Source organism: Glycine soja, chromosome 18 (genome assembly GCF_004193775.1).
Source record: "Glycine soja cultivar W05 chromosome 18, ASM419377v2, whole genome shotgun sequence".
Lineage (NCBI taxonomy): Eukaryota > Viridiplantae > Streptophyta > Magnoliopsida > Fabales > Fabaceae > Glycine > Glycine soja.
In genome coordinates, this window is record NC_041019.1 from 56,162,059 (window position 1) to 56,188,872 (window position 26,814).

The 26,814-nt window shown below is 33.0% G+C and overlaps 3 protein-coding genes across 6 annotated transcripts; all 3 read left to right on the top strand.

The window, feature by feature from the left end:
• Window positions 1-1,474: 1,474 nt before the first annotated feature.
• On the top strand, window positions 1,475-8,741 carry LOC114397507. Of its 2 annotated transcripts, XM_028359565.1 has the most exons (14): window positions 1,475-1,761; window positions 1,951-2,024; window positions 3,158-3,238; window positions 3,958-4,033; window positions 4,187-4,251; window positions 5,202-5,303; window positions 6,018-6,107; window positions 6,178-6,252; window positions 6,335-6,367; window positions 6,478-6,558; window positions 6,715-6,777; window positions 7,066-7,128; window positions 7,795-7,863; window positions 8,263-8,741. In XM_028359565.1, exons 1-14 carry the CDS (start codon window positions 1,719-1,721, stop codon window positions 8,395-8,397), a joined length of 1,050 nt encoding a protein of 349 aa, XP_028215366.1. In that variant the 5' UTR covers window positions 1,475-1,718; the 3' UTR covers window positions 8,398-8,741. The 2 variants fall into 2 exon arrangements, with proteins under 2 accessions (XP_028215366.1, XP_028215367.1); XM_028359566.1 differs by lacking the exon at window positions 7,795-7,863.
• Window positions 8,742-10,443: 1,702 nt separating this feature from the next.
• Window positions 10,444-17,421, top strand: LOC114396787 (fanconi-associated nuclease 1 homolog). 2 transcript variants are annotated; one of them, XM_028358952.1, is made up of 15 exons: window positions 10,444-10,657; window positions 10,734-10,836; window positions 10,932-11,362; window positions 11,445-11,549; window positions 11,765-12,023; window positions 12,108-12,170; window positions 12,514-12,588; window positions 12,708-12,829; window positions 13,901-13,971; window positions 14,053-14,140; window positions 14,234-14,374; window positions 14,445-14,665; window positions 15,284-15,557; window positions 15,688-15,921; window positions 16,434-17,421. In XM_028358952.1, exons 1-15 carry the CDS (start codon window positions 10,532-10,534, stop codon window positions 16,866-16,868), a joined length of 2,748 nt encoding a protein of 915 aa, XP_028214753.1. In that variant the 5' UTR covers window positions 10,444-10,531; the 3' UTR covers window positions 16,869-17,421. The 2 variants fall into 2 exon arrangements, with proteins under 2 accessions (XP_028214753.1, XP_028214754.1); XM_028358953.1 differs by having other exon boundaries at window positions 11,816-12,023.
• Window positions 17,422-19,347: 1,926 nt separating this feature from the next.
• On the top strand, window positions 19,348-24,920 carry LOC114396788 (uncharacterized WD repeat-containing protein C2A9.03-like). 2 transcript variants are annotated; one of them, XM_028358954.1, is made up of 9 exons: window positions 19,348-19,656; window positions 19,782-19,949; window positions 20,088-20,174; window positions 20,662-20,802; window positions 21,133-21,243; window positions 22,165-22,256; window positions 22,328-22,433; window positions 23,345-23,431; window positions 24,219-24,920. In XM_028358954.1, the coding sequence occupies exons 1-9, from the start codon at window positions 19,537-19,539 to the stop codon at window positions 24,627-24,629; spliced, it is 1,323 nt and encodes a 440-aa protein (XP_028214755.1). In that variant the 5' UTR covers window positions 19,348-19,536; the 3' UTR covers window positions 24,630-24,920. The 2 variants fall into 2 exon arrangements, with proteins under 2 accessions (XP_028214755.1, XP_028214756.1); XM_028358955.1 differs by lacking the exon at window positions 21,133-21,243.
• Window positions 24,921-26,814: the final 1,894 nt, after the last annotated feature.

The following is a 26,814-nucleotide window of genomic DNA, read 5'->3' on the forward strand; positions in this document are numbered from 1 at the left end:
CCGGAAAATCACATAATATTGCACATATTTCGTTACTTTTTAAAAAGGAATATTACAGATTATTTTAGGATTAAATTTGTTTTTTTTTATCTCTAAACTTTTTGTCAAATTTATTTTTAATTTCTAAATATTTTTTTTAGCGTTTTTCGTCCCCTACATTTTTTTCTCTATTAACAGTTTTAATGTCACTTACCTGATTGTGTGGCAAATGGTAATCACGATTCATAACTTGTTACGTCATGACACAGTTCAATTTTGATATTCACTCAATAAATTATTTTTAATAATAATAATAATAATTAAATATTTAAAAAAGAATGAATGTTGAAATCATAAATATTAACTATCTTAATTTGATTAAGTTATATCTTTAAACCATGGAATGTGATGATTGTGGTTGATTTAATATTTTTCACATATCAAAAATTGAATACAGATTATTCTTTTAAATAGATTATTGGGCACATTAGTATTAAAAAAAAGCCACAATAATGAAAGATAATAATTAAATTAACACTTAATAATAATAGTAATAATAATAACAATAAAATAGGGATCTTCATGACTTGGGCGACACAATGTTGAAGAATTTGGAAACCACTTAAAGGAAGGATGGCCTGCTTATCCAAACTTCTAATAAATAAGGTAAAAAAATCTGACATGAAACCAGACGGATAATTAGGCAAATGAGATCCGCTAATTGTATTTACAAATTTGATGACAAAGATTTTTGTCCTCCATTTTTTGATACTCATATTCATAGTGATAAATATAGAAAATTAGTTCATATATACTTGCAGAATAAATTAATTTTACAATGTAATACAATCTCAAATTAAAAGAGATAAGTTTATAAACATAAATAATAATTATTTTAAGAATTTAGTAATCATGTATGTATAAATCATATGAAATATTTTATTATTATTGGTATGATTTTTAAAATTTTTCAATTTGTTTAATGAGGGAGAGGTGTTATCATTAATATTTTATGTCAATTTTTGTATTCTACACTATCTCTCTTCCTTTAGATAATAATATAAACTTATTTATTTAAGAATATAATATTATAATTATTATAAAAAATAACAAACTTATTTTACATAATCATTTATAATTTAATGATAATATAATACATTATTGATATATCCACTTATTTTCTTTTATTTTAAAAATCTTATGAATAATATTTTTTTATTAATTAATTATATAAAACTGTTTTATACTGTATATGAGTCTATATTTTGTAAGTATTAATGGTATGTTTGATTTACATGATAAAAAATAAAAAATATAAAAATAAAGATAAATTTGAATTGAGATAGAATTTAATGGATTTGTGAAAAAAGTACAAAAGTTTATCTTTAATAATATTTCCATCTTTCATTCAAAACACACTCTAAACTCATATTTGTAATTGTTGTTTGTTGCACAACTAGAAAGGGAATATACTATTAATATACTAGTATTTTTATTTATTTTCACAGCTTCAAAACTAGGGTCGTCCACTGAGGAAACAAAGGAGCAGGGAGCACCGCAATCGCAAGGGTTTGTTCGATTTCATTGTCTTCTTTGTCTCGCTGATCAATTCTCACCAGTGCCCAAACATAAACAATCTCAACGCACAATCGCACATAGCCTAATCCTAAACGCATCGTTTCGCGCTAAATGCTTCGCAACAGAGTGCGCTAGCTTGTTTGCTCAGACTCACTGGCGCCATGGCTCTTTCACTCGGCAAGCTCTTCATTCTCGTCGGCGCAGGTTCACACACACTGTCATTCTCTTTATTTAATTTTAATTATTTTCTCCAAATCTTTTTTTCCCCCAAAATTGATGCCATCTCAATTTAGGTTCGTTTGCTCGTGGTGGCACGTTAATCTAGGTTTTTCGACGAAACTCGAATTTTGAATGCCTCACTGAAATGCGTTCGTTTGCTTGTTTGTGTTTTAGGTATAGCTGGTTCAGTAATTGCAAAAGAAGGGCGTCTGCCAGATGTCTCTGGTCTCGCCTCTGGTGCTTTTAAGGTTGGGTTTTGAAAGCTCAACTTGTTTCTCTGGGTGCTGCTGTTTTTGTTATTTTTTTTATGCATTTTTTTTTTCACTAGTGAAGGATGTATACATTTAATGAACTATGCTGACGGGTACAAATTGATAAATGCAATTTTTTTTCCCTCTCGGTAAATGATGCTTATGATTTTGCTACCCCTCCCATGTTTTAAGATGCGATTATCCTCTTTTCGGTGTCCAAAGTGGTATGATTGAGATGATATTTAAAACAACAGAAGTTCAAGGAGAGCTAGTCTGTACTGTAGCTACGTTGTGTGAATGTGTAGGAGAGGGTTTATGGTATGGGGGGTGCAATTTCTAGACCTAAGGTAAGGGTATGGGGGGAATTGTATTTCAGAAATCGAATTTATAAAACAAAAAAAAATAGTGTTGAAGACTATCATAATGCTCTAACTCATGCAAGCAAAAATGAGAATGGCAACATATAGGATTTGATTTATTTTACTACAATGTACACTACAAAGCAATATAGATGAGAATGGCATACATTTAGGATTCCTGTTAAGGGGACTATTTTGGGTATAATATGTGATTATAAGGAGAAGATGATGGAAACTTTCCTAAGGTAGTTTAGTCATGTAAGAAGGCCAATAGAGGCTCTAGTCTAGTAGTGAGACAAATGGATCAAAGGAAACATATGGAAGATAGTTTGATTAGATGAAGGCCAAGGAAATATTAGGAGACACTATTAAAAAATAGTAAAAAGACCATGTTCTAAATAGTTTTACTAAAACTTTGGTTTTTTAATAGAACCCTGCTTGATCTATGTGGCTGATTCCACCTGTTGGGATACACTGGTTGTTGTTGTATGTACTTGAGAAGTTTAGGCAAATTCTTTCAACTTGTCTTGTATCCTAAAATCCCAAGTTTGGCAATATTTTGGTTGCTATTATTTTATATCTGTGATTGGGTCCAATTTCTATTAATATAGTGAGTATATGGTAACTGTCATTTATTCTTGGTAATCAAGTATGCAGGCTTTTGTACCCATAGTACCACTGGTACTATTTCAATCTATAATATATATATTTTTGCTGAGCAAAAAAAAAAAAGTATGCAGGCTTTTTACTGATTGTAGACTTTTTTGCCAGGTTGTTTTGAGGCAACTTAAAAGCGATGATCCTGCTCCAACTGTTAAAAAGCAGCCGCATAATGATGCTTTGTTGGCTCAGGTATGCATGTCGTTGTTGTTGTTGCTGCCTTTTCATTATTGATTATATTTAATTTTATTTTAATTAGGAATAGTTCTTTGTCTAGTTAAGTTTAGTCTCATGCATCATGCTGAACATCATTTAGTGAATCATATACATGACTTGAGTTCTGAGCATATGCATATTTTTTTTACTCATATATATGTCTTATTCATAACAACTGAAGTTGTATTTTGAACATATGTTACGTACAAGTAAATGTATATAATGTTAATGCTAATCTTAACAATTAACCTCGTACTTGTCTGAGAACTAAAAATAGCTTCTGTTGCATGTTTCAAAATTGAAACAAACAACTGGGTCACAAGTACTATAATTCATAGCATTGATTCTGTTACAACATTCATTCTGAAGTAGGTTGTGATCTGATCATAAATTATTTAAAGTTAAAGTGCATGCTGGGTCTGCTGCTTTGGGAATTTATGAAGTTACACTGTGCATTCATTTTTATCATAGATTCCCAATATAGAGTGCTAATAATGCTGAGTTCTGACATTCTATGAATTGAATGAAAACATTTATATAATTAAAGTTATATCTTTTAGCACTTAGCAGTTGAAGTGGGATTTTTATTTCCCCCCTGTTGAATTGGCTACTAAAACAAATGCTATATTTGTAAATATATACCAATATAGCAATACAGGGGTAATTGAAAATTCTGATTAACTGTTGATCTACAGGTTAACAGTCTTCGGCAGGAACTACAACTTCTTGCTAGAGATAGATCAATCACTATTGTAAATGCAAGTGGAACAGGTACTGGTTAGCTACTTTCTTATACACATTATAGGGGCCTTTTGTTATTTCTTCAGCAATTTAATAAATGTTGACGTGTTAATTTGCAAAACAATGTTTCCTTATTATTTTTTACTCCTTTTTTATTTTCTGACTTGTTTGGGAAATGCACAGGTGGGAGAAAATATGCAACAGTGATTGTTATTGTTGTGGTAGGATATGGATACGTTTGGTGGAAGGTAATGCCTTTTCTCTCTCAATTTTTGATTTAAGTAACAGGATGCTGTAGTGATACATTCTTATTGGAAGCTTTATGGCTAATTTGAATTTAAATATTGGTGCTTTTAACGAGTGCCATCTGCTCTTTGCACACGGATACTCTCCACTTAATTTCTCTCCCGCCACTGTCCAGCCAAGATCTTGACTGTTGTAGTTGAACTTAGTAGCTGAAGAGGAAAGAGAATGTGATGGGTGGTTGAGATTTGGGAAGGAGAGAAACCTTGCTGGGAGAGGCTGCAGAGGATCCAGATTCCTGCTATATATTGTCATGATAACTGTCAAGTGTGAAATTGAGAGCTTGCTAATCTTGTAGAATATATAAACCATTTTTGACTTTTTTTTTAAAAAAAATGATTTGATCATATGGCATTCATGTTTGTTTGAGTTGTAGCAGTTTCTTTCTGTTCCCATAAATTGTTATCATTCTTTTTTGAGAGTTGGATTTACTGGTTTGAGTTGAGCTCAACTCATGTTACTAATATTTTCCACATAACTTAGAGCAGAATCAACTATCCATTACTTGCTGTTAGATGATTATTAGTTGGCAGGTTTGCATGGAGTGGCAAATCCAGGAATTTTAGTTTCTGGGAATAAAATTTATGCACCCAAAAAGAGAACTCTTAAAACTATGGAAGAAAATCAACAATTTTGTTGCTTGTTATATTACAACAATCTACATGTATTATTCCCACAAATTCTTGAAGGCTTGTCCCTTCTCTCTTACACTTAGATCTGTCATAGTACATGAATTTAGCTATACTAAACTTTATGCCTGAGCAGCTGGCTGTTAGTTCACTTATTCTCTAATTTTTTTAAAAATGAATTTTCTTTTATCTCACCATACTATCTCCAAATCTTCAATTACCCCACTCTCTTATGAATGAGTTTTATGGCTCTCGTGTGTTTGCAGGGATGGAAGCTTCCTGATCTGATGTTTGCAACAAGGCGTGGTTTGTCTGATGCTTGCACATCAATTGGTAATCAGATGGGAAAGCTTTATGAATCAATTGGGGTAATTTTTCCCTTTTATTGCATAGTTTGTTCTTCTTAGACTGTGTCAAAACCAGACATTCTTTATCAAAGATGACAATGAATGATAAGTTGATAACTATCTGTTAACTAGAGTACAGCTATATAACAAAATGTCAAGGAGCAAATCATTAAATATTTTTAATAACATAATTATGTATTATTTATTCTGATGCTTTTGAACTAGAAAATACGTAACATATGAACTTGATGATGATCTTAGTTTGTTCATGTTTTATACATCGAGCTCATGTGTGGTTCCCCTGAAACACTGGAAGTGCACGTTAGGATAAATGTGTCATTTAGATCAACAGAGAGACAAAAAATACTACTTAATTGAGCTCATTCTCTTTATTATGACTGCATTCAAATAATCTTTGAGCTTGATTTTACTGTCAAGCCTTTGTGGTAATATTATTCATGTAAATATTTTGTGACCTCGTTAAGTGCATAACTTACATTTATCACTTTCATTGTGAAAATTGGTATGGTTCCATTATTGAATCGAACAAATCTTATATTTCAAACAAAATTTTGAAAAGGAACTTTGTGTGTTCTATAAATGATGATGCTTTTAAATTTTGCATTCAGCTCAGTTTACTTTTCTTTCTTTATCTGGACATTAAGAATTACATTGACAGTTGTTTTACCATGAAGTTATTGAGAATGAAAAATTACTTATCTGCAATGGTTTCAGGATACCAAGAAGAAATTATCTGCAAGAATCAACGGTCTGGATAAAAATTTAGAAGAATGTGCTGCCATTACTGAAAGTACCAGGGAGGATGTGAGTAAAGATTTTTTATGTCTAATTTTGTCTTCTTCCTTGTTTAACAATAGAATATCTCCTGTTGCAGATATATGTAATTCAACGGAAAGCAGATACAATAAGTGAAGATTCGAAGTCTTTTCATGTTGCAGTCCATGTTCTGGTAAATCAATTGCAACAATTCAGTTATTTCTTTAATTTATTATTGGGTGTTTTAACTTAAACCTGATTACTTGGCTTCTCAGGAATCTAAAATTAAAGAAATAGAAGAGAAGCAGGTATGGTCAATTTGACTTCAGTCACTGCATAATTTAATTATAGACCTTTTTTAGGTTATGAATATTGTTTATATCTGTGATTTACTTTTTACCGGCTTTAATCTGCTTAGGTGGCCACAATTGAAGGAGTGAACATGTTGTGTCAATTTACCAAGACTTTGGAGAATAGCAGATCCACAGAGTATATTCAGGCATGAACCAGACTTCCATTAGTTACGATGGATATTTTTTTTCTGGCTTTGGCTTTGCAGTCTTAATTTCAGATCTGCTTTCAATTATCTTCTTTCTATTTGTTTGCTGTATATAGTATATAATATAATATACTAAGACATTTTTATATTATATAGGCATCTTCTTCCAGTTCTTCCAGGCCAGCCCTTGAGCTTCCACCAGTTTCACCCTCTTCCAGGGTAAAGCATTTTCCTCAACTCCCATTTATCAATGCAATTATGCCTTTTGGGAGAACTGTTATTATCAATTAGGCATAATAGGCTATTTTATAGGATGTCTTGTTAGTTTAATAGTATATATTTTGTTCATTAGCTTAGTAAATTTATTTAACTATAAGCCAAAGAATGAATGCAGTCAAGTTTGGTTTTATATTGTAGTTCCCCCTTCCCCCACCCCTCAAGGTTTTCCCTTGTTTACTTTCCTTTGAAACTTGTTCCTATGTTTACTCTGTAATCTGAATTATACAGGGTTCACAGTCAGGTTCTGCTAGGCTATCTCTTGAGCCACCATCCGTTACGCCATCATCAAGGGTAACTTCTATATAAATATACAAATAAAGACTTAAACTTGTGCTAGTCTGTTATGAATTATGATTATATTTCCTGGACATGCATGGTCTTGGTATCTGCTTGGTTCGGTAGGTGGATAGTTAGCGAATTTATGATTATATTTCCTGGACATGCATGGTCTTAGTATCTGCATAGTTTGGTAGGTGAATTGAGATGAATGTACACTTGCCTTTAGCAGAAACATGAGAAATAGGAAAATAAAATATACTTATTTTCACTTTGAGCCATGACTTTAATTTATTTTTTCTTCATTCCATCTTATTTTCAATCTTCCCTTCTCACTTACACAAGCAAGCAAACCTCGAACCTAGTAATGCAATTGAAAGGCTCTAGCAGTTGTTCTACATCAAGAATCAGAAAATCATATATCCAAATTAAGGATGGGGCTATTGGTGCATTTGTTCATTCACAATCCTGTACTTATCAAGACTTTCCCATTCCATCCCATCTCATTAAATATCTTCTACACAAGGGTTTGTGTCATTTTTCTCTTCTCCTTACCACTCATCCAAACCCATCATAAATGTTATGCAGCCTTTGTAAATTTGCTTTTAATTGAAAGCTTTTACTGCTGCTTCACTATTTGTGTTGATCATTAGTTCTTCCTACCATTTGTTTTGCTAACAGACTGCATCCTTGCCACCGACATTGTCTACGGATCCACCATCTCCATCAATTTCTGGTGGATCTTTCCAGGTTTGCAAAATTTCTGATTTGGTAAATTCAGATTATTTTCCTAAAGAGTCATCACTAGGAAACAATTAGTTTTTCGCACGAGATCATGTCTAGAGATGCTTGGCTATGTTTGACTACCAAAAATAACCAATCCCATTAAGTGCGTTTTAACTTTTAAGATAATTTTAAGTGGTTTATATATTTGTGGGTTGTGTCTAACTGTTGACAAGTTTATATTCGATATTTGTGAAATGAAATATTTTCCTTGCAAAAATATATTTTTATTTACGTGATTTTTACAAGGAAATAAAAACTACCCCATTCGGTTTGACTTGTGTCTCCAGTTGTAATTTAATTTTTATTTGCTTGATTTTATCGTCTGTGTTACCCTTATTTATGTCTGGGTATGTGTCTTTTCAGGAACCTAAAGTAGACAAAAGCAATGGATCTAGTTCTGGCTTGTTTGGGTTGATATCTGGCGTCTATGGTCCATTGCTGACAAGAACTCGCAGTGCGACAGATGCAGTAGTCCAAAAAACTCGTTCGACTAGTTAACAGTAGCATGTCTCTTTTTCCTTTTTTGGACCGCAGTAAACTATATATAGATTATTGGACCTATGGTGGGGTTGAAAATCTTCACCAGTTGGTGACTGTTCAGAAGAATTATGAACCGTTAATTATAGTATGCCCGAGCCAAATTATAAATGACTGGGCATTAAATTTTGCAGCAGAGAGGCTGTTTCTCTCGAGTTTCATTAGGATTAAAATTAAAATAAGAATTTGTCCGATATTCAACTGGGAAAGCTGGTAAAGGAAAGAGTGACTATTGAATTGTTCTAAACCCTTTTGTTCACCGTATTATTTTTGAATTTTGAGAATTAGATGTAAAATCTTGTTAAGCATAGTCCTTAGTTTTTTTTATTAATTAACTATGTGTCTGTTTTTCCAACTTTTTTTTAATAAAAGGAAAAATAACAAAAGTAGGCGGTTGGTTTGTGAAGGTAGTTATTATAGGAATAAAATAATAAATTATAAATTTAGTTATAAGAATAAAATGAGTATATAAATGTGTACGGATCTTACAATTGCATGGGAACCATGCATGTATGTTGGGATGATCGTAGTGACAGGAATTGTTCGAGTGGCCATGAGCAAGGATGGTGCTGGAGAGGAGGTTTTGGGAGAGGTCGAGGTGGTTGAGGGTGGTGCATGCAGAGAATGCGGCGGTGGGGAGGATGGTGTTGAGGTTGTTTTCGGAGAAGTTGGGGGAGGCAAAGGAAGGGCTGCATAGGGCGGGGGTGGGGACGGTGTCAGAGAGACAGAGGTCAGAGAGGTTGAAAGCAGCAATGCCTCCGATTGTGACATCACACATGACAACAATCCAGTTGCATGGTGTGGTGTCGTGGTGGTTCTAGTCGGAGAGATGACATTTTGAGGTCGGAGAATTGGAGTTTGGCTTGGAGGAGGTAGAGATTGTCTTGGTTTAGAGAGTGGGGGTAGAGAGAGAAAAGGAAAGAGAAGCAGAAACAATAGTTGTTGAACCATGGTAACCATTTTTTAAAAATTATTAGTTAAAATAAAATATAATAATTGAATTTTTTAAATATGTTAAATAATAAATAATAATATGGTTTCAATTTAGATATGTATTAACTGATTAGGTTTAATGATGTAATATTACAGTAAAACATAAAAAAATATTAAGTATATAAATGAACAAAAATGAATTTTAGATGATAAATTAAAAATGACATTTTTTTTAATGCTTAGTTGTGTTTGAACATATATCAGGATAAAAAGTTGTAATTCTTCTCTGATGTGATATACTGTGCGTATCTATATCTATCTTCACTAATGTGTCGGAGAGAGGAGGTCCTTCAATTACTCAAATAAGATATTAGTAAATGAGAGTAATAATAATAATGAACAACAATTAAACTTTACCTAAAAAAATCTAACCATACATATATATATATATATATATATATATATATATATATATATATTATTTTATTTTATGATATTGTTTTTTTTTGAAAGAAAATCTGAAATTCATGTGCCTTATAATAATGATATTGTTTTTTTTTGTAAGATGGTAATGTTTTTTTTGTTATATTATTATTATAAAGATATTTTGAGATAGGTATGTTCATGTTGTTCTCTCGGTCAATGTAGGTGAAAATAGTGGCGCAATTTGGTGCAATATTTTTCTATTTGCATTAGGCCTAAAGTTCGTCCAAGTTATAATTTTTTTATGTATTTTTGTTATATAAACTTATTATTTTTAAATTAAATTTAACATTGAATAAGCATTTTAAAAAATATATATTAATTTTTGTTATATATAATATAATGTTTATATTATAATTCAAAAAAGTTAAGTGGCTTAATAATTTAGGCATTCAATAATCAGACTAAAATTATAGATTTTGCAAAATTAAGAAACTAAAGCCGTAAAATGAAAATCATAGAAAGACAAAAATATAATTTAGCCTATATATTTATTTATACTATTTTTAAATATTTATGAATTTGGGACTTTACTCTCCTTTTCTTTTTCTAATAAAAACAAAAGAGATATCTTCGACTTAATTTCATTTACCGAGTCATAAAATGGTGAAAGTGGCGGGAGATTTGAGGGTTTCATCATTTCCCTCTCTTTTCCTTTGTCCAGTTTGTGGCAGTGGCAATGCGAATGGTACTTACTGGCAGAGAAAGCTTGATTCGATTAATCGGTAAACGGAGACGCTTCCTTCCTAATCGTCACACTATCCTCTCCGATCCTAACCCTAACCCTAACCCTAACCCTATCCAGGTATCGCATCGCATTTCTTCTGATCTCTTCCTTGTTACTTATATCACGAGTGATGCCTCTTCATTTTCATTTTCAGGCTGTTGAAGAGCCACCGCAATCAGATAATAACGACGACGTACAATGCCCTGTTTGCGGCCGCAGCCTTCCCGGGGACAACGACCACATAAACTCTCATCTCGGTATGTATGCACTTAACGTGATTCACATATATATTATATATTCTCTCTTGTTTCAATCTTTCTTCGCTCTTTCTCATCTCAATTTACACTTTCAGATGCATGTCTCTCTCAACCAAAACCAACAACACCATCAACAAAACGAAAGTTCTCCCAACGCACCCTCCTTCAGCTAAACTTCACCCTATCCAATTCCAAACCCAAATTTCAGAATCTCACTCACGACAGTAACAATTCTCCCGTGCCACTGCCCCAGAACGACGAGTCTGAAAAAGAAGAAGAAGAAGAAGAAGTCCCTGAAAATCATGAGGCCGAATTTGATTCTACAATTGCCGCCACTTCCTTATCTTCCTCGTCCGTGAACAATGATGTGCCTGATGATTCCAAACCCGAGGACGTGCTTGGTGCCACGTTTGAAACATTCATCGTTGGCAGGAAATATGCTGATAATCCAGAAGAAATGTGTGCTGGTGCCGCCATCTCTTTTTTGAGGGACCCTCAAAATGTCAAGGACCCCAATGCCATTAAGGTTTGTTTCTTTTTGCCTCTATAATAGTTATATCTTATGTTCTGTATGTAGTTCAAGGAGCTCATTGTTGCTCTTGGTTCAGGTTGTTTCTGCGGATTCTGTGTGCGGTAAGTCATTAGGTTTTCTCCCCCGTGAGCTAGCACAATACCTATCACCTCTAATTGACAACTATGGCTTTGGATTTCAGGTATTGAAAAGGTTTAGTCTGATAATGAGTTTATGCATTTATGTGCCTTTATCAAGTTGAATTGATGCAGGACATCAAAAGGGTTTCAATTTAATGTGTAAGGATTGCAGTCTTTTAGGATAAATGAACAGTTAAAATAGGTGGAACAGACACAGAACATCATTTTTAAATGTGTAAGGGTCCTCATCATTTTTTTTATTTGGAACTTGTTCCAGGGACATGTTACTTCTGTTCCCAAACATTCTCTTGATATTGTTCCAATTCAGATTATGTGCCACAGAACATCAGATGGTGAAAGCAAATATGCCAATGAGATCTTTAAATGCTTATGGAAAAATGCTCAACGTGTTGTTGAATTTGCAAGCAGGAATCCTCCTTCATCTGTAAAGTATCAGCTGAATTTTGGTCTTATGCTACATGAAGTGTTAAGAAATAATATTCACCTTCTAACAGAAGATGAAAAAACCTATATGGGTATTAATACTCGTGACATTAATTTTCTTTAATTTTTTATCAGATATTTCAAACAATGTCTTATCTATGGTTTTGATTGGACAGAATCATTCACTTTACTCTCAAATGATAGTCAGAGGCTTTTTATCCGGCTATACACTAGAAAAGGTTATTTGAAATTTATCTTGTTGCCAAATTTATTTTTCATGCCAGTTGTCTGCCATGAGGCACTAGAATTGGTACAGTGCCATATTACCTACATCCCAAGTGTAGAACCATGATTATTAATGTCATGGCAGTGCCAGTTGTCTCTGAAAGATTGATTTGTAGTGCATCTGTGCGTCTAAAAGAAATGATTCCATTTATATTCTAGTAGAAATCATAGTGTGTCAGGGTTATAACTTATAATGTCTATTGGTTAAAATTTTGATTTTACTGGACTAGCTAGTAATCTTTTAAATTGTTGCTTGTTTTGGAGTTGATATATTTTTCACATTTGATTTTCATGAAGGACCTTGGTTTCGCATGTCTAATATATCATATCCTGAAATAGTGGATACTCAAAAGGCAGTCAAGGGACTTGCTGGTAATTCAATATAATTAGTAAAGCTTATTTTTTCTTTCCCTGAAAATATAATTTGATTCCTTGATGTTAAACCTTATTCCACCTTTGTAACCTGTAGCTTTGGTATGATCATATTGCAGAGAAAGAATACATACATTCTATTGAAGATGCAAATAAACTATGTGAGAGTGATGTGAATGATATCTTGAATATCCTCAGCGTCTGTGAGTTGCGTGAAATTTGGTGCATTTTGCTTAAAAAGGTTAGAATCAATTACTAGTTTTTGGGTGGTATATATTTTCATATGAAACTTTATTATGAATGGATTGCACTAGTTATGCAAATAATGTTTTTCTTAGAGTTTTTCATAGAATGCAGTTGACCTTACTTTGTGTACAAGTTGCTTGCTCCATGAGTTTGTAACCTGGGTATCAATTTCCTTTTGTTATTATATAATACTTTTTGCCTTTAGTACACATGAAGTGATATGAATTTACTTGTTGTGGAATGTATCATCACGGACAAATTTATTATCTGTTGAAGGTTCTATGAGTTTATTGTTTGTTACTTTGCTTCAAGATAAGTTATTGAAGTTGCCAAGTTGGGCAATGAAATTAGTAGTTAATGTTCAGTGCCTACCCATTAGGTTATTACTCTTTTTTGTTCTTTTTTAAAATAAATGAAAAACATCAGAATATTATATAATAGCCTTTTAGTTTTAGAAAAAGACATGTTTTGTAGGATTTGCTTTTGTTTTTTTGGATGGATGATTAATTTTGGTGTGTACTGTGTATGGAGAATGATCTGATTTGTGTTGAATGTTGATTTGATTTTATCAGCAGCACAGTTTATCGTGTATTGCAAAATGTTGTCAAATAGATGGTTTTTACTTATTTGGTCAATTAAGTTATGTGTCAATATTTTAGAACTTATATAGGCATAACGCATCCCCGTCCCTTTTTGTCTCTTTTGGTTTACTTTTTTTCTTAATTTGTTTTCCTTTTTTAGGAGAGAGTGTACTAGCCATATGTGTGCCTTCTATCATAAGTGAGTGGAGCATTTTGGATGGATCCTTTAAAAGTTTGTTGTATCCATAGTAGATGCTCCTAAATTAATGATTGGCTTCTGATGACTACATAGTAAGAGACATGCTGTGTGGACAGATACGGGCCAAACAATTGAACTTATTTTTCTTTCTCTATATAAACATAGATGTGAATAAAGTAATCATAAACCAATGGTAATGCATTTCATGTGTTTGCCTCTCCTTGAGTCCTTGTCAATTCTCTTATGAGCTAGCTATTGAATTTAGTATATTCTATTAATGTTCTAGAGTGGCGGTCATGGGATGAAGAAGCAGCATCTGATTTCATCTATTCTTTCTACAGATAATAGTGTACCATGGTATTGAATTTTTAGTTGCACTTTTATAATTTGTGGAATCAAATAGTCTTCTATTTAATACTTGGTTCATGTTGTATGCAGGCCACAACTATCAACTATGATTTTGGATAGAACTGGTTCCTGTATTAGGATTTCTTCAAAAGCTGAATCTCTTATGTGGCGCACTGAGGTGGCTCTTTGACTTTTACTGCTTATGTTGATTAAAGGATTCAGCCATATTTGGTAGTAGTTAGATCTGATGTAAATGATATTCCTTTTGCAGAGACTTTTCTTCTTAAATGGAGAACAGGATCTCTCGTCCTTTCTACTTGTTGATATGGGAAAAATAAAGTATCCAGCTTACAACTGCATAATATCAGAACCAATTTTCTCAAATCGCAATAATCTGCTCTCATACGAAGAGGTACGCGTCTAAGTTTAGAGATTTGAATAGTCTTCTGTTCCTCCCTCCATGTGTGACATTAGGTTTTCAGGCCATTGAAGTTGCACAAATTACGGATGAAGCTCTTGATGCAAACAAAATTGACGTGGTATTAAGGTGCATAAATATAGCTGAATCCTGTGTATCTACTGATTTTCCCATCCAGTGCTCAACTTCTGAATCAGTATCTTCAATTCGTCATGTATTTACATCATCATGGGTATACTCCAAAGTGGTCACAGTAGGGATTTCCTTCCTTGAGCGGGAGCACAGGTATGGAATTTTGTGGTATATATACTTCTTTAAATCTTGGTTGAATGAATACATAATGACGTCAAAACGTATAGGGCACACCCTCTTATACTGCAACCCTGGCCGAAACAAATAACGCCATTGATTTATTGACTCCAGTTCTACACAGCTCATGTCCTTGCACCTTTTCATCCCTCAACCTCATTAGTGGATTCATTTACCATTCTTAGTGAAATAGCTTCACATATAAAAGATGAACTCTAGATCCTGCTCCTAACTAAATGAACTTCAATGATGATGTTATCCTTCCATACAACTCTAGCTCAAAAGATTTTGCCCAATATAATTCTATATTTGATGTTAAGCAAGTATGTCTTTAATATGCTTCTTTAAATGGATGTGGGAGTGGGATATCCAATTACTTGTGGTCCAGATTCTTGAATGAATAGTAAATTTCTTCATTCATAAAATACACTGATGCAGCAGCATCACTTGTGCTCATACCTCATAGTTACCTGGTTTCTATTTATGTACAAATAGATGGAGCTTATATATTTGCTTACACGGGTGTGTTATTACCATTTTAGTTTTTTTATCTTGTGCACTACAGATATTGAAGAAGTGACATTTGTTTCTCAGGTACATTGATGCTATTAACTTACTCCAATGGTTGCTAAATGTTTTCACTTGCGATGTAAGAAGAGGATATTGGACACTGAGGTTATCAGTTGACTTGGAGCACCTTGGCTACATTGATGAGAGCCTTCAAGTAGCTGAAAATGGGTTGCTGGATCCATGGATACGTGCTGGTTCAAGAATGGCACTGCAAAGGCGGGTTCTTCGCCTAGGGAAACCACCAAGGCGCTGGAAAGTTCCTAGTTTTTCTAGGTCTGCGTTGCGGAAGATCCCTGAGGTAAATTGCTTTATTGTTTATTGTCTCCATGATTCTCACTTTGATTAGCTCGTGTCGTTTTCTTGTCAAATTGATATTACTGATTTTCTTTAACATTATGGCCATCTCATTGTGGCTCATGCTGATTCAGGTTTTTGTTCAAGGGAGACCATTGAATTCTGAATTGGGAGAAAAGAATAGGTACTACAATGAAGAGGGGAAACAATGTGGAGTGGAAGAGATTGCTTTGCATTACTATGCCGGGGATGGAGGTGGATGGCAAGGTGTCCATGCAGAGAGTGGCATATGGTTAACCATTTTTGGGCTTCTTATGTGGGATGTCATATATGCTGATGTGCCAAATGTCTTCTATACTAGATTTCAGGTACATTTTTAAGTGAGTAATTAACCTCCTATCTTTCTCAGCTTTCAACTTTGTGCTGCATTAATATATTTCCTGTATATGTCATGGGATGTTATGAAATAAAACTTTCTAAGTTTCATGTATAGATTGTTGACAAAGATAATTTTTTTTCTTCCTTTTTTTTACCCTAGTCCCCCTTCCATTGTTCCTCTACGTTACCTGTGTAGCAAGTCTTTTTGACCAATGCTTGTGGTTCAATACTTGGCAAGTAGTCGTTTGCATTGTCCAGGAATCAAGCCAAGGCCTCTAGTATGAGGGGGGGCATGTTACATATATAAACCATTCGCCCGATGTCTTCATTTTATATCAGCTGCTCTTTATGTTGATTAACTTTACTTAATAGGGTTAAAAAAATACTTTTATTGATAGAAGACTCTGTGTGTTTGAATATAACCAGTTATATTCATTCATTTTAATTTTTCTGTTTTTTTTAAACACATTGTAATTTTACTTATTAGTCTTTGAATTTACAGAATGCTCCTTTAGATTTCGGCACTGATGACTTTTATACTGCAAGAAAGAGTAGCATAGAATCCCATCTGCAGCAAATTCGTGATGGCATGGCTGAGGAGTTTCTTATTAAGTCATGGGAAACACATATCGGAACAGCATGTAGAGGAGTTAATTGGGGCTGCCATTCTTTAGATGAGCTTCGCGCTGTTGTTTCTTGTGTTGGGGGCACTTGCTTGGCATCTCTCTGCAAACTTCTGGCTCAAGACTATCGGAGCTGGTCTAGTGGAATGCCGGATTTGCTGCTATGGCGTTTCCATGGAGAATACAGTGGTGAAGCCAAGCTTGTTGAAGTGAAAGGCCCCAGGGACCGACTCTCTGAGCAGCAGAGAGCATGGCTATTGCTGCTTTTGGATTATGGATTTACGATTGAGGTTTGTAAAGTGAAACCTTTGTAGATCTACACAAATCATTACAAGTTGCTTAAAATTACTAGACATTGAAGTTTATTGCTCTGGCAAATTTTTCATCGCGAGAGGAAATTCACTTTGATGTTCGTTATTCATTTACGAGCATTACTCTTGGAAAGAAGAGGAACTGCTCTATACCATGAATGAACTACTCTAGATCCAAAGTAGCTCCGCCAGAAGAGAAGTATACGACGATAGAGTCAATGAACTAATGACGTATTGGAGCCCAAATCAAAACACATTCATGCTGTTATGCTTTCACTTGCTGATTCTTCATCCAATTAGTCTCCTTATGTTGTCTTAATTCTCTGTATGTTAAGGGTTAATCTTGTGTAAATTAATTTCTTTGTCCATAAATGAAAATGAATAGTAATGTCAGACTCAATCGCACAAGTAATATATCTAGAACAAGTTACCGTTTTCAACTCGTTTGTCTTTGTCAAAAGTGTGTAGGATACCTATTCCAGTCAATTGCTACAGTAAACATCATTTACCTATGTCATTTCAGCTCTAATATTTAGCTGGGTTGTTGATTTTTCCATTTGATGGGGGCCTATATCAATACGAAGAATAGTATGCATCTCATTCGTGTCCATTAAAGTCTACAAGCTATTAATTAGGGTGTAACTATTAAGATTAAACTATGTCAACAAAAAGCTTTTTCCTTCGATTTGGTTTTTTGCCGATGACGTTTCGAAAGTAGGTAGTTGATGAATTTAATAGGAAACTTTTGATTGTGGTTTTTAGCATGCCTCCACTTTTTAAATGAGCATGTCTCTTTCGTCCAAAAATTTTATATACTAAAAATAAAATCTAAAAGCTACGGGACCTGAAAAGTGATAAATTAAAACAAATAATGTTTTCATCAAAATTCTGGTTGTGATTGGTGCAATAACTATCTCAATAATTTACTGCTCGTTTATTTGCATTTTTTTAAGAATTTTTTTTCAAAGAAAAAACATATTTTGGAATAAATTATAATAATTGTAAATGCCAAGAAAGTTTGTTTAAATATTTTTTTTACAAATTTAAAATGTAGTTTTCATAAGAAAAAAAAAAGACTAAGGAGTAGTTATTTCATAACTATAACATGATAAAGAAAAGAAAAAGAAAAATACTCAATGTAGTGTGGGATTTTAACTCTCCGCTATCTTAATTATACATTTTCACCATTCTCATTTTTCTTTCTTTTATATTTGCATTTCACCCTAATTCTGCAAAGAACAAAAAAAAAAAAACAACAATCTCAAACTATTTTTTTTATCTTTACTGGTATACTTGATTTTCTTAACCATCTATTCCTTTCAATCAAATGTCAATAAATTTTATAAATAATTAAAATTAATCTTATATAAAAAAATTTAATTCATCATAAATATAAAATAAAATTTTATATATTTAAATATATTTTTTTATTATAAAATTTAATTATAATATTATTTATATATTTATTATTAATTTTAATTATATACAAATAAATATTTATCTTGTGCACAAGCTAAAATGCTAATTTATTCTAACAATTAATCAAGGTGTAACTGTACAAATGTTCGAAATAATTCCATTTTTTTCAAAGGAATTTTCTCAATAACAACTATAATTTTCCTAAAAAAAACTATAATTTTGTTACACTGAAAAATAACATCAGCTTATTTTCTATCAAAATGCTTTATTACAGAACTTTGATTTTCTGTCAATTCAGTTTTAACTTTTAAGAAACAGAAGATAAACATGTAAATCCCGCACAGTTAATGTACAAACTAGAGAAGAAGATTGATTAGTAGAATAATATTCATTATTTTAAGTGCAAATAATAGATTTGTGATGTGAGTAGTAGGGACAAGCTATTGGGTAGTGCGGTGGAAGATAATAAAGTATAAGAAGAAGCAAACATCTCAAGTGTCCCACGAGGTTGTCATCATCTCCTTTTTCGTCCACACACAACACACAATGCTCCTTTACTCGATTCACATCCACATTCCCATCGCAATTCGCAAAGCAATAATATACCCATTGTGTTTCCCTGCCTTGCTAATTATAGCTTATATTGGAATCATATGATTTATAAACCAATACTATATTTTGTTTTTAATTTCTATATGCATCCATTCAATATAAAGTGAATAAAATGATTTAATGAGACCCATAAAATTTATATTATAAGAAAAGTGTGTTAAAACACATATAATTCATATTTATTTTAAGATCTTAATATCTTATTAAATAGTATCGTAACAATGGCATTAATTAAGAAAAATGCGATATATTTTTTAATTTCTTAAAGTAAATATTAAGTTATTATTTTCGTTAAAAGTTTTTTTTTACAAGATTTATAACGTTTCTTTTGGATCTACACATTAAAAAACAAAACAATAATAGCTTTCTTATAAATGATTTTAAATATATTAAAAAACCAAGATATTAAATATTTATATTGATATTTTTTAATTTTTCAAAGCACACAGAAGAAACCCTTTTATCCCATTTATTGTTGCTTTCTTTTGTTCCTTCCCTAGGAAATTTTCTATTGATGTATTAAGATGCAGAAGAGGTAACCGTGTTTGTTCATTCACTTTCCTAATCCTAGAACCAACGAACGAACGAAGACACTGCAATCTAGAAAAAAGTTTTGAACTTTGATGCACGGAAAGCCTTCATGCCCGACCATGACATGTACCATTTTGATCACATGGACGAAGACGATTTTTTTGACGAAATTGATGACCAAAACCATGGTAGGGGTGTTGGGGATGCTGCTCTTGATGAATATGAGATGGTTTGTTTCCTTCTTTTTCCTTTTCTCCTTTTAGATTTGCATTTTTTTTAGTTGTTTTATGTATGTATGCATGTATTCATTGAACTTGGAGAAAATTGGGTTTTTGATCTCTTTGATTGGAACAGCTTACTAAGGTGACTGATACAACAGCTGCTCAAGCAAGAAAGGGAAAGGACATTCAGGGAATTCCATGGGAAAGTTTGAACATATCTAGGGAGAGGTATAGATTGACAAGGCTTGAGCAATATAGGAATTTTGAGAACATTCTTAAATCTGGGGATGCTGTTGACAAGGTTTTTTCTTTTTCTGTTTCCTTTTTTTGACCTTTTGTTTGGGGTTGTTTGGGAGCAGGGAAATGGAATCAGAATTTGTTTGACAAATGTTTTGATGTTCAAAGTTTACTTCTTTTTTTCCCCTATTGGGGGTCCCAGGAGTGCAAGCAAATCGAGAAGGGTGGGAATTACTATGAATTCTTCTATAATACAAGAATGGTTAAGCCTACTATCCTTCATTTTCAGGTTTGTTGACTTTTTCATGTGCTGCATGCACCTCACCTAATATTTTCCTGCTATTTGAATGGCTAATAAGCAATTGCTACAATATGGCTTGAAAGTTGAAACTTATTATGCGTGTGCTTGGATATATGTTGTTTTGGTGGTTGCATGTCTTCGTTAATTGGCCAAAATGTTGTGGGTTGTGTGGCTGTACTTCTTATATATTGATTTTATTTGTGGATATGGAGAAAAAAAGATTGGAGAATCTTCAAATTTACTAGTGTCTCTAGACTCTAATCATTTGATGTACTATACTGTAGAAGATGGACTTAGGTTGTTTTATTATATATATATATATATAACATGCATTTGCCCATTTGCATTGGACACAACAGTACTGTTTCTTTGTATAGTTTGTTGTCTTACAAAAATTAACTTTAAGCCTAATGTAATGGCTTTTACGGAAAGAAAAAAAATCTAGCCTAATATCATATTTGTTTGTGGGATGCAGCTGAGAAACTTAGTATGGGCAACTTCAAAACATGATGTCTACCTTATCTCCAACTACTCTGTTAATCACTGGTCATCATTAAGTGGTAATTTGTCTGAGATAATCAATTTTGCTGGGCATGTGGCACCGGCCCCTACTGAGGTAATGCAGTCTCTTAAACAACCTTATTCATCTATAAAGAAAGAGGAATGGTGTTATTTGCGTTTTTTCATGCTTATTAATGCAAGATTTATGTGGAACCTACATTTTTTTTAAAATCATAAGAAACCTACTAGCTGTTCAATATACATGTGTGGTCAGTGAATTGGAGAAGATAACATGGTTCATTTGAGAAAAGAATTTAGTTAAGTGTGCTAATTATGATTAATTTTATACAAGAATACAATTTAAATGGCTTCAATAATGCTTTACTTAGGTATACATATATAATTTCTTTGTTTCACTTAAACTATGCATTCTTTGGTCTTGTAGAGATATGCAGGAAATTTGTTGGAAGGATTTTCTCAGACACAGATTAGCACATTGGCTGTCAAGGATAATCTTCTTGTTGCTGGTGGCTTCCAAGGAGAGCTTACTTGTAAGGTGAGTCTACGTGATTTGTTCCTTATCATATACATGTTCTTTAGGCTTCTGATACTTGATTGAATGATGTGTAAGTTTATCTGTCTATTGGGAGATTACCCATTATCATATGCAGATACATCTCTCTCTTGAGGGCAGGGGGACTGCTATTGTAGTTGCTTCACTTACTTGCCAATATGATTATTTAAAATGAGGGAATAAAGTCTGGTATGCCACTTTTTATTTTTCCATGCTTGTTCCCTGGGAAGGGATACTCCTTTATAGCTGTACTTCTGAAGAATGTGATCACTTGAGCGGTTGTAGATTGTGTATATGTGGCGTTGCTTGAACATTCATCCATTGGGAGATGATGAATTTTCTTGAATGAGTGGGTTGCTGTGAACAAATTCTACCATGGCAAATGTAGGGAAGGCGATTATAGAAGGCTACACATTCATGAAAAGAATTGCAGGTTATCAATATGGAATCAGTGATCTGGAGGGTTCGGTTTAAAATACCACTTTGTTTTCACTTTAATAAATGGGGTACCTCTGCTTGTGAGGAACTTGGTCTCCCTTATTTCTACTCTTCCTGTTTCTATCACAGTCACTTCTCAATCAAGCTCCACTTAATAACCTAAGATTAACTCATAGTTAATCACACTTGCTTTTGGAGGTCAAACCTTCCTTAATTCACAGGGCTTGCCTTAATAGATATTCATGATTCTGTGATCTTGGTGTTTTTTCCTCTCTTTCTCCTCTTGTGGCTCGCTTCTGTCTGGTTTGGCAATATATACTTGGTAAATACATTAATTTATTCATTTTATTGGATCTGTAGTAGGAATTATTGCTGCTACACAAGCCTACTACTTCTCTCTGTTTCACTAGTTTATCCTATTAGAATTATGTTGGGTGCAGCTTATAATGTCTATATTGGATGCAGCGTTTGAATAAGAAAGGAGTAAGCTTTTGTACACGGACCACACATGATGATAATGCTATATCAAATGCAGTTGAAATATATGACAGCTTGAGGTATTTTTTATACCAAGTTTATTTGTCTTAGTTTGGAACATGAACTTTGCTTGACATGGAAACTTTTGCAGTGGTGCAACGCATATTATTGCCTCCAATAATGATTGTGGTGTGAGAGAATATGACACAGAAAGGTTTCAGCCTTTGAATAACTTCCAGTTCTCTTGGCCAGTGAATGTGAGCACTCTCAATGCAATCTGACTGATGCAGTATATTTTTAATTTTCTTTTCCTTTCTAGCTAATTATTCTCCCATTCAGGTTCATTTCAGCTTTGCTCTCTTATATACTGTTGTGTTTTTTCCCTTTCTGTAGTTGATTAGAAAAAAAAATTGTATTAGAGATAGCAAGAGAAAACAGATAAAAAAGATGCAGGATAGAACTCTCGGAACTGATAAAGAAAACCAAAACAGAAACACAAAAATTGAAGTCCTATACTATAAAATTAGTTAGTGTAGAGAAGCTGTCTAATCTCTTTGTATATCTTAGATGTTGATATCATGAAATAATACATGTGCTGTAGACCAAAGAGAAGCCACACACACTTCTATCTATAGCAAATTTAAAGGATATGATGCACCCTTATAGATCGAAGCATTCCTTTCCAGTCACATACACTGCACACCTCACAAACCACACATGGCCATATTGTTTTGATTTTCATCTTAATTCTTATTTCCAAACCCTTGAAAGTGGGTATGAAGAAAATGATCCAACCAACTAGGACAAATTCATTTCTAGCCAGAAAAAAATGACTTATCTAGGGAAAGCTTTCCCTTGTAGGAAAGTAAATGAGAAATTGAAAATTTGCATGAAAATTTGAAAAATACCAGAACTTGATTAGAAGGAAAGGGAACGCAATCAAGTAAAGCAAAGAGGGATTGAATTTGACTAGTTTCTCTATTGTTCAAATTTCTTGTACTGTTTGATTGTCTTAAACTGATTTTCTTGTTTTTGAGCTTGGCAATTACATTCACAATTTGTATGAACTTCATTTATATTTCAATTAACTTTTTAAGAATAACTTATAATTTATATTTTATATGTTCTGCCTTGATTCCTAAGTCCTAACCATTTGCTCTTGATTCAGCACACATCAATCAGTCCAGACCGGAAGCTTATGACTGTTGTTGGAGATAACCTGGATGGACTGCTAGTGGATCCTCAAAATGGAAAGGTACATGGTTCCTCTGATCATGCATTTTATTGGAAATTTCTTTTCAAGTACATTTTTTCCTCCTTTTCCCAGTGAATATTATGTTGCTGTCTTTCATTTAGTTCATGCATATGTTAAAGGATCAAATCGTTTAATTTTTTCCCCCTAAATTTATGTCTATGATTCTTTTTGTGGTGGAGAATGACACATATGGTTGTGAAGCTGGTAAAGTTTCCTATTTGGGTTGTATGTAGATATTGTAAATGCTAGAGAAAAAAGAATGTTTATCGTTTCATTATTGGTAGAAAGCTGGAAAATATTTTGCAGTATTATCCAACCATTAAAACAAGTCTCTAGCTCTGTTAGTTTTGGAAGCATGCCTTTAGATTCAGGAGGGCTAATCATTTTAGATGTTCCTTATTCCTTGGGTTATCATTTTTTTGTGAATTATTTTTATCAATTTGAAACTGATTCCTTGTACTTATCATAATTTGTTTGTGTGCATGTTGCCTGTCTATCTTTCGTTAGTTTAAATGATCATACAAGGAGAAAATTTGAAACTAGTAAAACTTTCATTGAACATATATTATATGATATGGCCACATGGGTACTCACTGTTAAACATCTCCAATGGATAGTGAATGCATGCTAGATATGAAATGGGTTGGGAATGGGAGTGTTTCAAAATACGAATGCAATGAAATTAAGCACTACGTGGTTACTTTATAGCTTTATACTTTCCCAAAAAACAGCATACCGTGCTGAAGAAACTTCCACTAACATCTTTGAGACTTGTTTGAGTTTTTAGACTGTTGCCACTTTTGTTGGTCATCGAGATTACTCTTTTGCTTCTGCATGGCATCCCGATGGACGTACCTTTGCAACGGGGAATCAAGACAAGACTTGCAGAGTATGGGATGTTAGACACTTATCATCTCCTACTGCCATTCTCAAGAATAACCTAGGGGCAACCCGGTCTATTCGGTTTTCTTCTGATGGTCAATATATGGTGGTTGCTGAGCCTGCAGATTTTGTGCATGTTTATAGCACAAAGGCAGACTACAGAAAACGTCAAGAAATTGATTTCTTTGGGGAAATTTCTGGGGTTTCTCTGAGCCCTGATGATGAGTGTATATATATTGGAATCTGGGACCGGACTTATGCAAGCTTGCTTCAGTATAATAGGAAGCACCAATATAAATATCTTGATGCATACTGATGATCTTGATTCCTGCTAGCTGATTTAGGAATATCATGCTGATTTATAGAGCAGTTTAAGATTCTAGATCCTTCCCCCATTTGTTTTTCACAGTACTTTATGTAGGCCAGTCTGATTAATCAAGAGCACAGCATCATAAGATACCTGCACAATGAAATCATGCCTCACCTTCCTTGTATTTCTGAGCTTTTATTGCAAATCCCAAATTGCATGGTATTAATGTTATTATTTACATTGTCTTCATGTCTGTGCATCCTACAATGGATAATAATATAGCTTGGTTTACTTTTATTCGGAAAGCAAATGGTGCTCGGTTAATTAACTTCTAAGGTGTAACTGTGCCTTGGCATAGGATGCTAAATGTTCTTTCCCTGGATATTGTGTTTAAATGATTCTTTTGAAAAACTTTAGTAACATTCTTTATTATTAGACAAGTTTTATGTAGATGTCACTAATAAAAAGTGAGTGCAATTTAATTAGTGGAGTGCATATGAAATTTATTTATCTAATAATAGAGATTATTTTGGGAATGGTATGCTAAATTTTTAATGACATTTCTCTCGTTCTCTTCATAGTTTTAAAGTAATCTTTGATGGAAACATCATTGCTTTGTGCATAGTAGATGGAAAGAAAACAGAAAAATGAATAGAAAGAAGCAGAGGAATCTCAAACCATTTGAATGCCACTCATTTCATCAAACAAGTGGTTAAAAGCTGTAGATAAAAGCGATACTTCTTTCAAGCATCCTTTTAGGATTTTTATCGTGTTTGGCTCTATGTTTCATAAATGATTTTCTACGTTTTAGATGTGATTTTCATAAGCTAATAATTTATAGCTTCTACGTTTCAAACCTAATTCTTACATCTTAATGATCAAACTCATTCTGGTCTCAACCTTCATAGCTTTGAGACAACGGATGCTATATCCATTGCAAAAATTACTACTTTGGCTGTTATGGTATGTTTACATTTCAAAAACTGAGAAAATGAATTCTTAGCACCTAATAGTTTTTAGGAGTTTTGTTTTTTTTAAAAGCTTGAGTATAAATCTAGGGATTTCATCTTCAAAGAATCTTCTGAAATCTTGATAAATGCTAGTGTTTAAATTGGTTAGCTATGATCTCCTTTGTAATTTTAAAATAGTTTTATGAGCAATTTAGCCTATCTTTGTTTTACCTTGGCCAGCCCTTAGTGGATAGTGATGATAATGATTTGTTTTAAATATTTTCATGAATTTTATTTTAACTAATTTGTTTTGGTATTCTTGGCTAAAATTATTTACTTGGCTACCAAATAAAGGAGGCCTTCAAAAGAAATATATCCCGTAGAGTGGTTTGAAATTGAAACTACTCCCTTCTGTCCCAAAATTGTCCCAAAATAATTGTAGGTTATTTCATACAGATAAAAAATAAATAAATGATAATTTTATAAAATTAACCTTCATCATCATTAATTTATTTCTAAATTTTGTAGTTCATCATCATTATATAAGAAATATAAGTAAAAATAAATAAATTAATGTTACATTAAAAAATTAAAATAATAATTATTTTAAAATAATTTTTTTATACGACAAAGATAATGTGACAAAAGTAAGTAACAACCACCTTGAAGAGAAACACAACTCTCAAATTATTTTCCTTTCAAACTCTAACAAGCATGCTAGTGCTAGAGTACCAATTAATGGAAAGAATCAGGGAACAACAGACAAAATGGAAAGAGTGAAGGTTTCCTGGTTTAATGCGTTGGCATGCAGATATCACGGAGGATAAGGTGCATGAAATCATGTGGCAGCAATTTTTAAATTATATGTGGATGATTTTCCAGGAGCTAATCTTCTTATTTGAGAAGCTGGTGAATAATGTCGTAACATAGTATAACATTACTCTTTCCAAATGAAAGTTGCTAAACTGTACGAAACAATTTAGCCCCAAAATTCATGAAAATTTAAAATCTAAGGCTCTCCATGATTTTATCAAATGAACATTGCTAAATCTTACCGAACAATTTAGCACAAGATGCAGATAAACTTCAAATCAATGGTTCTCCGTGATTAATTCCCTCAAATGCCGTTATCCTTTTTTTTTTCTTTTTTCTATTAAAATTTCTAACTAATAATTTCGTAACACTTGGTCATTAAAAAAAAATCGTAACATATATAGCAATATAGCATCCTTTTTTTTCTA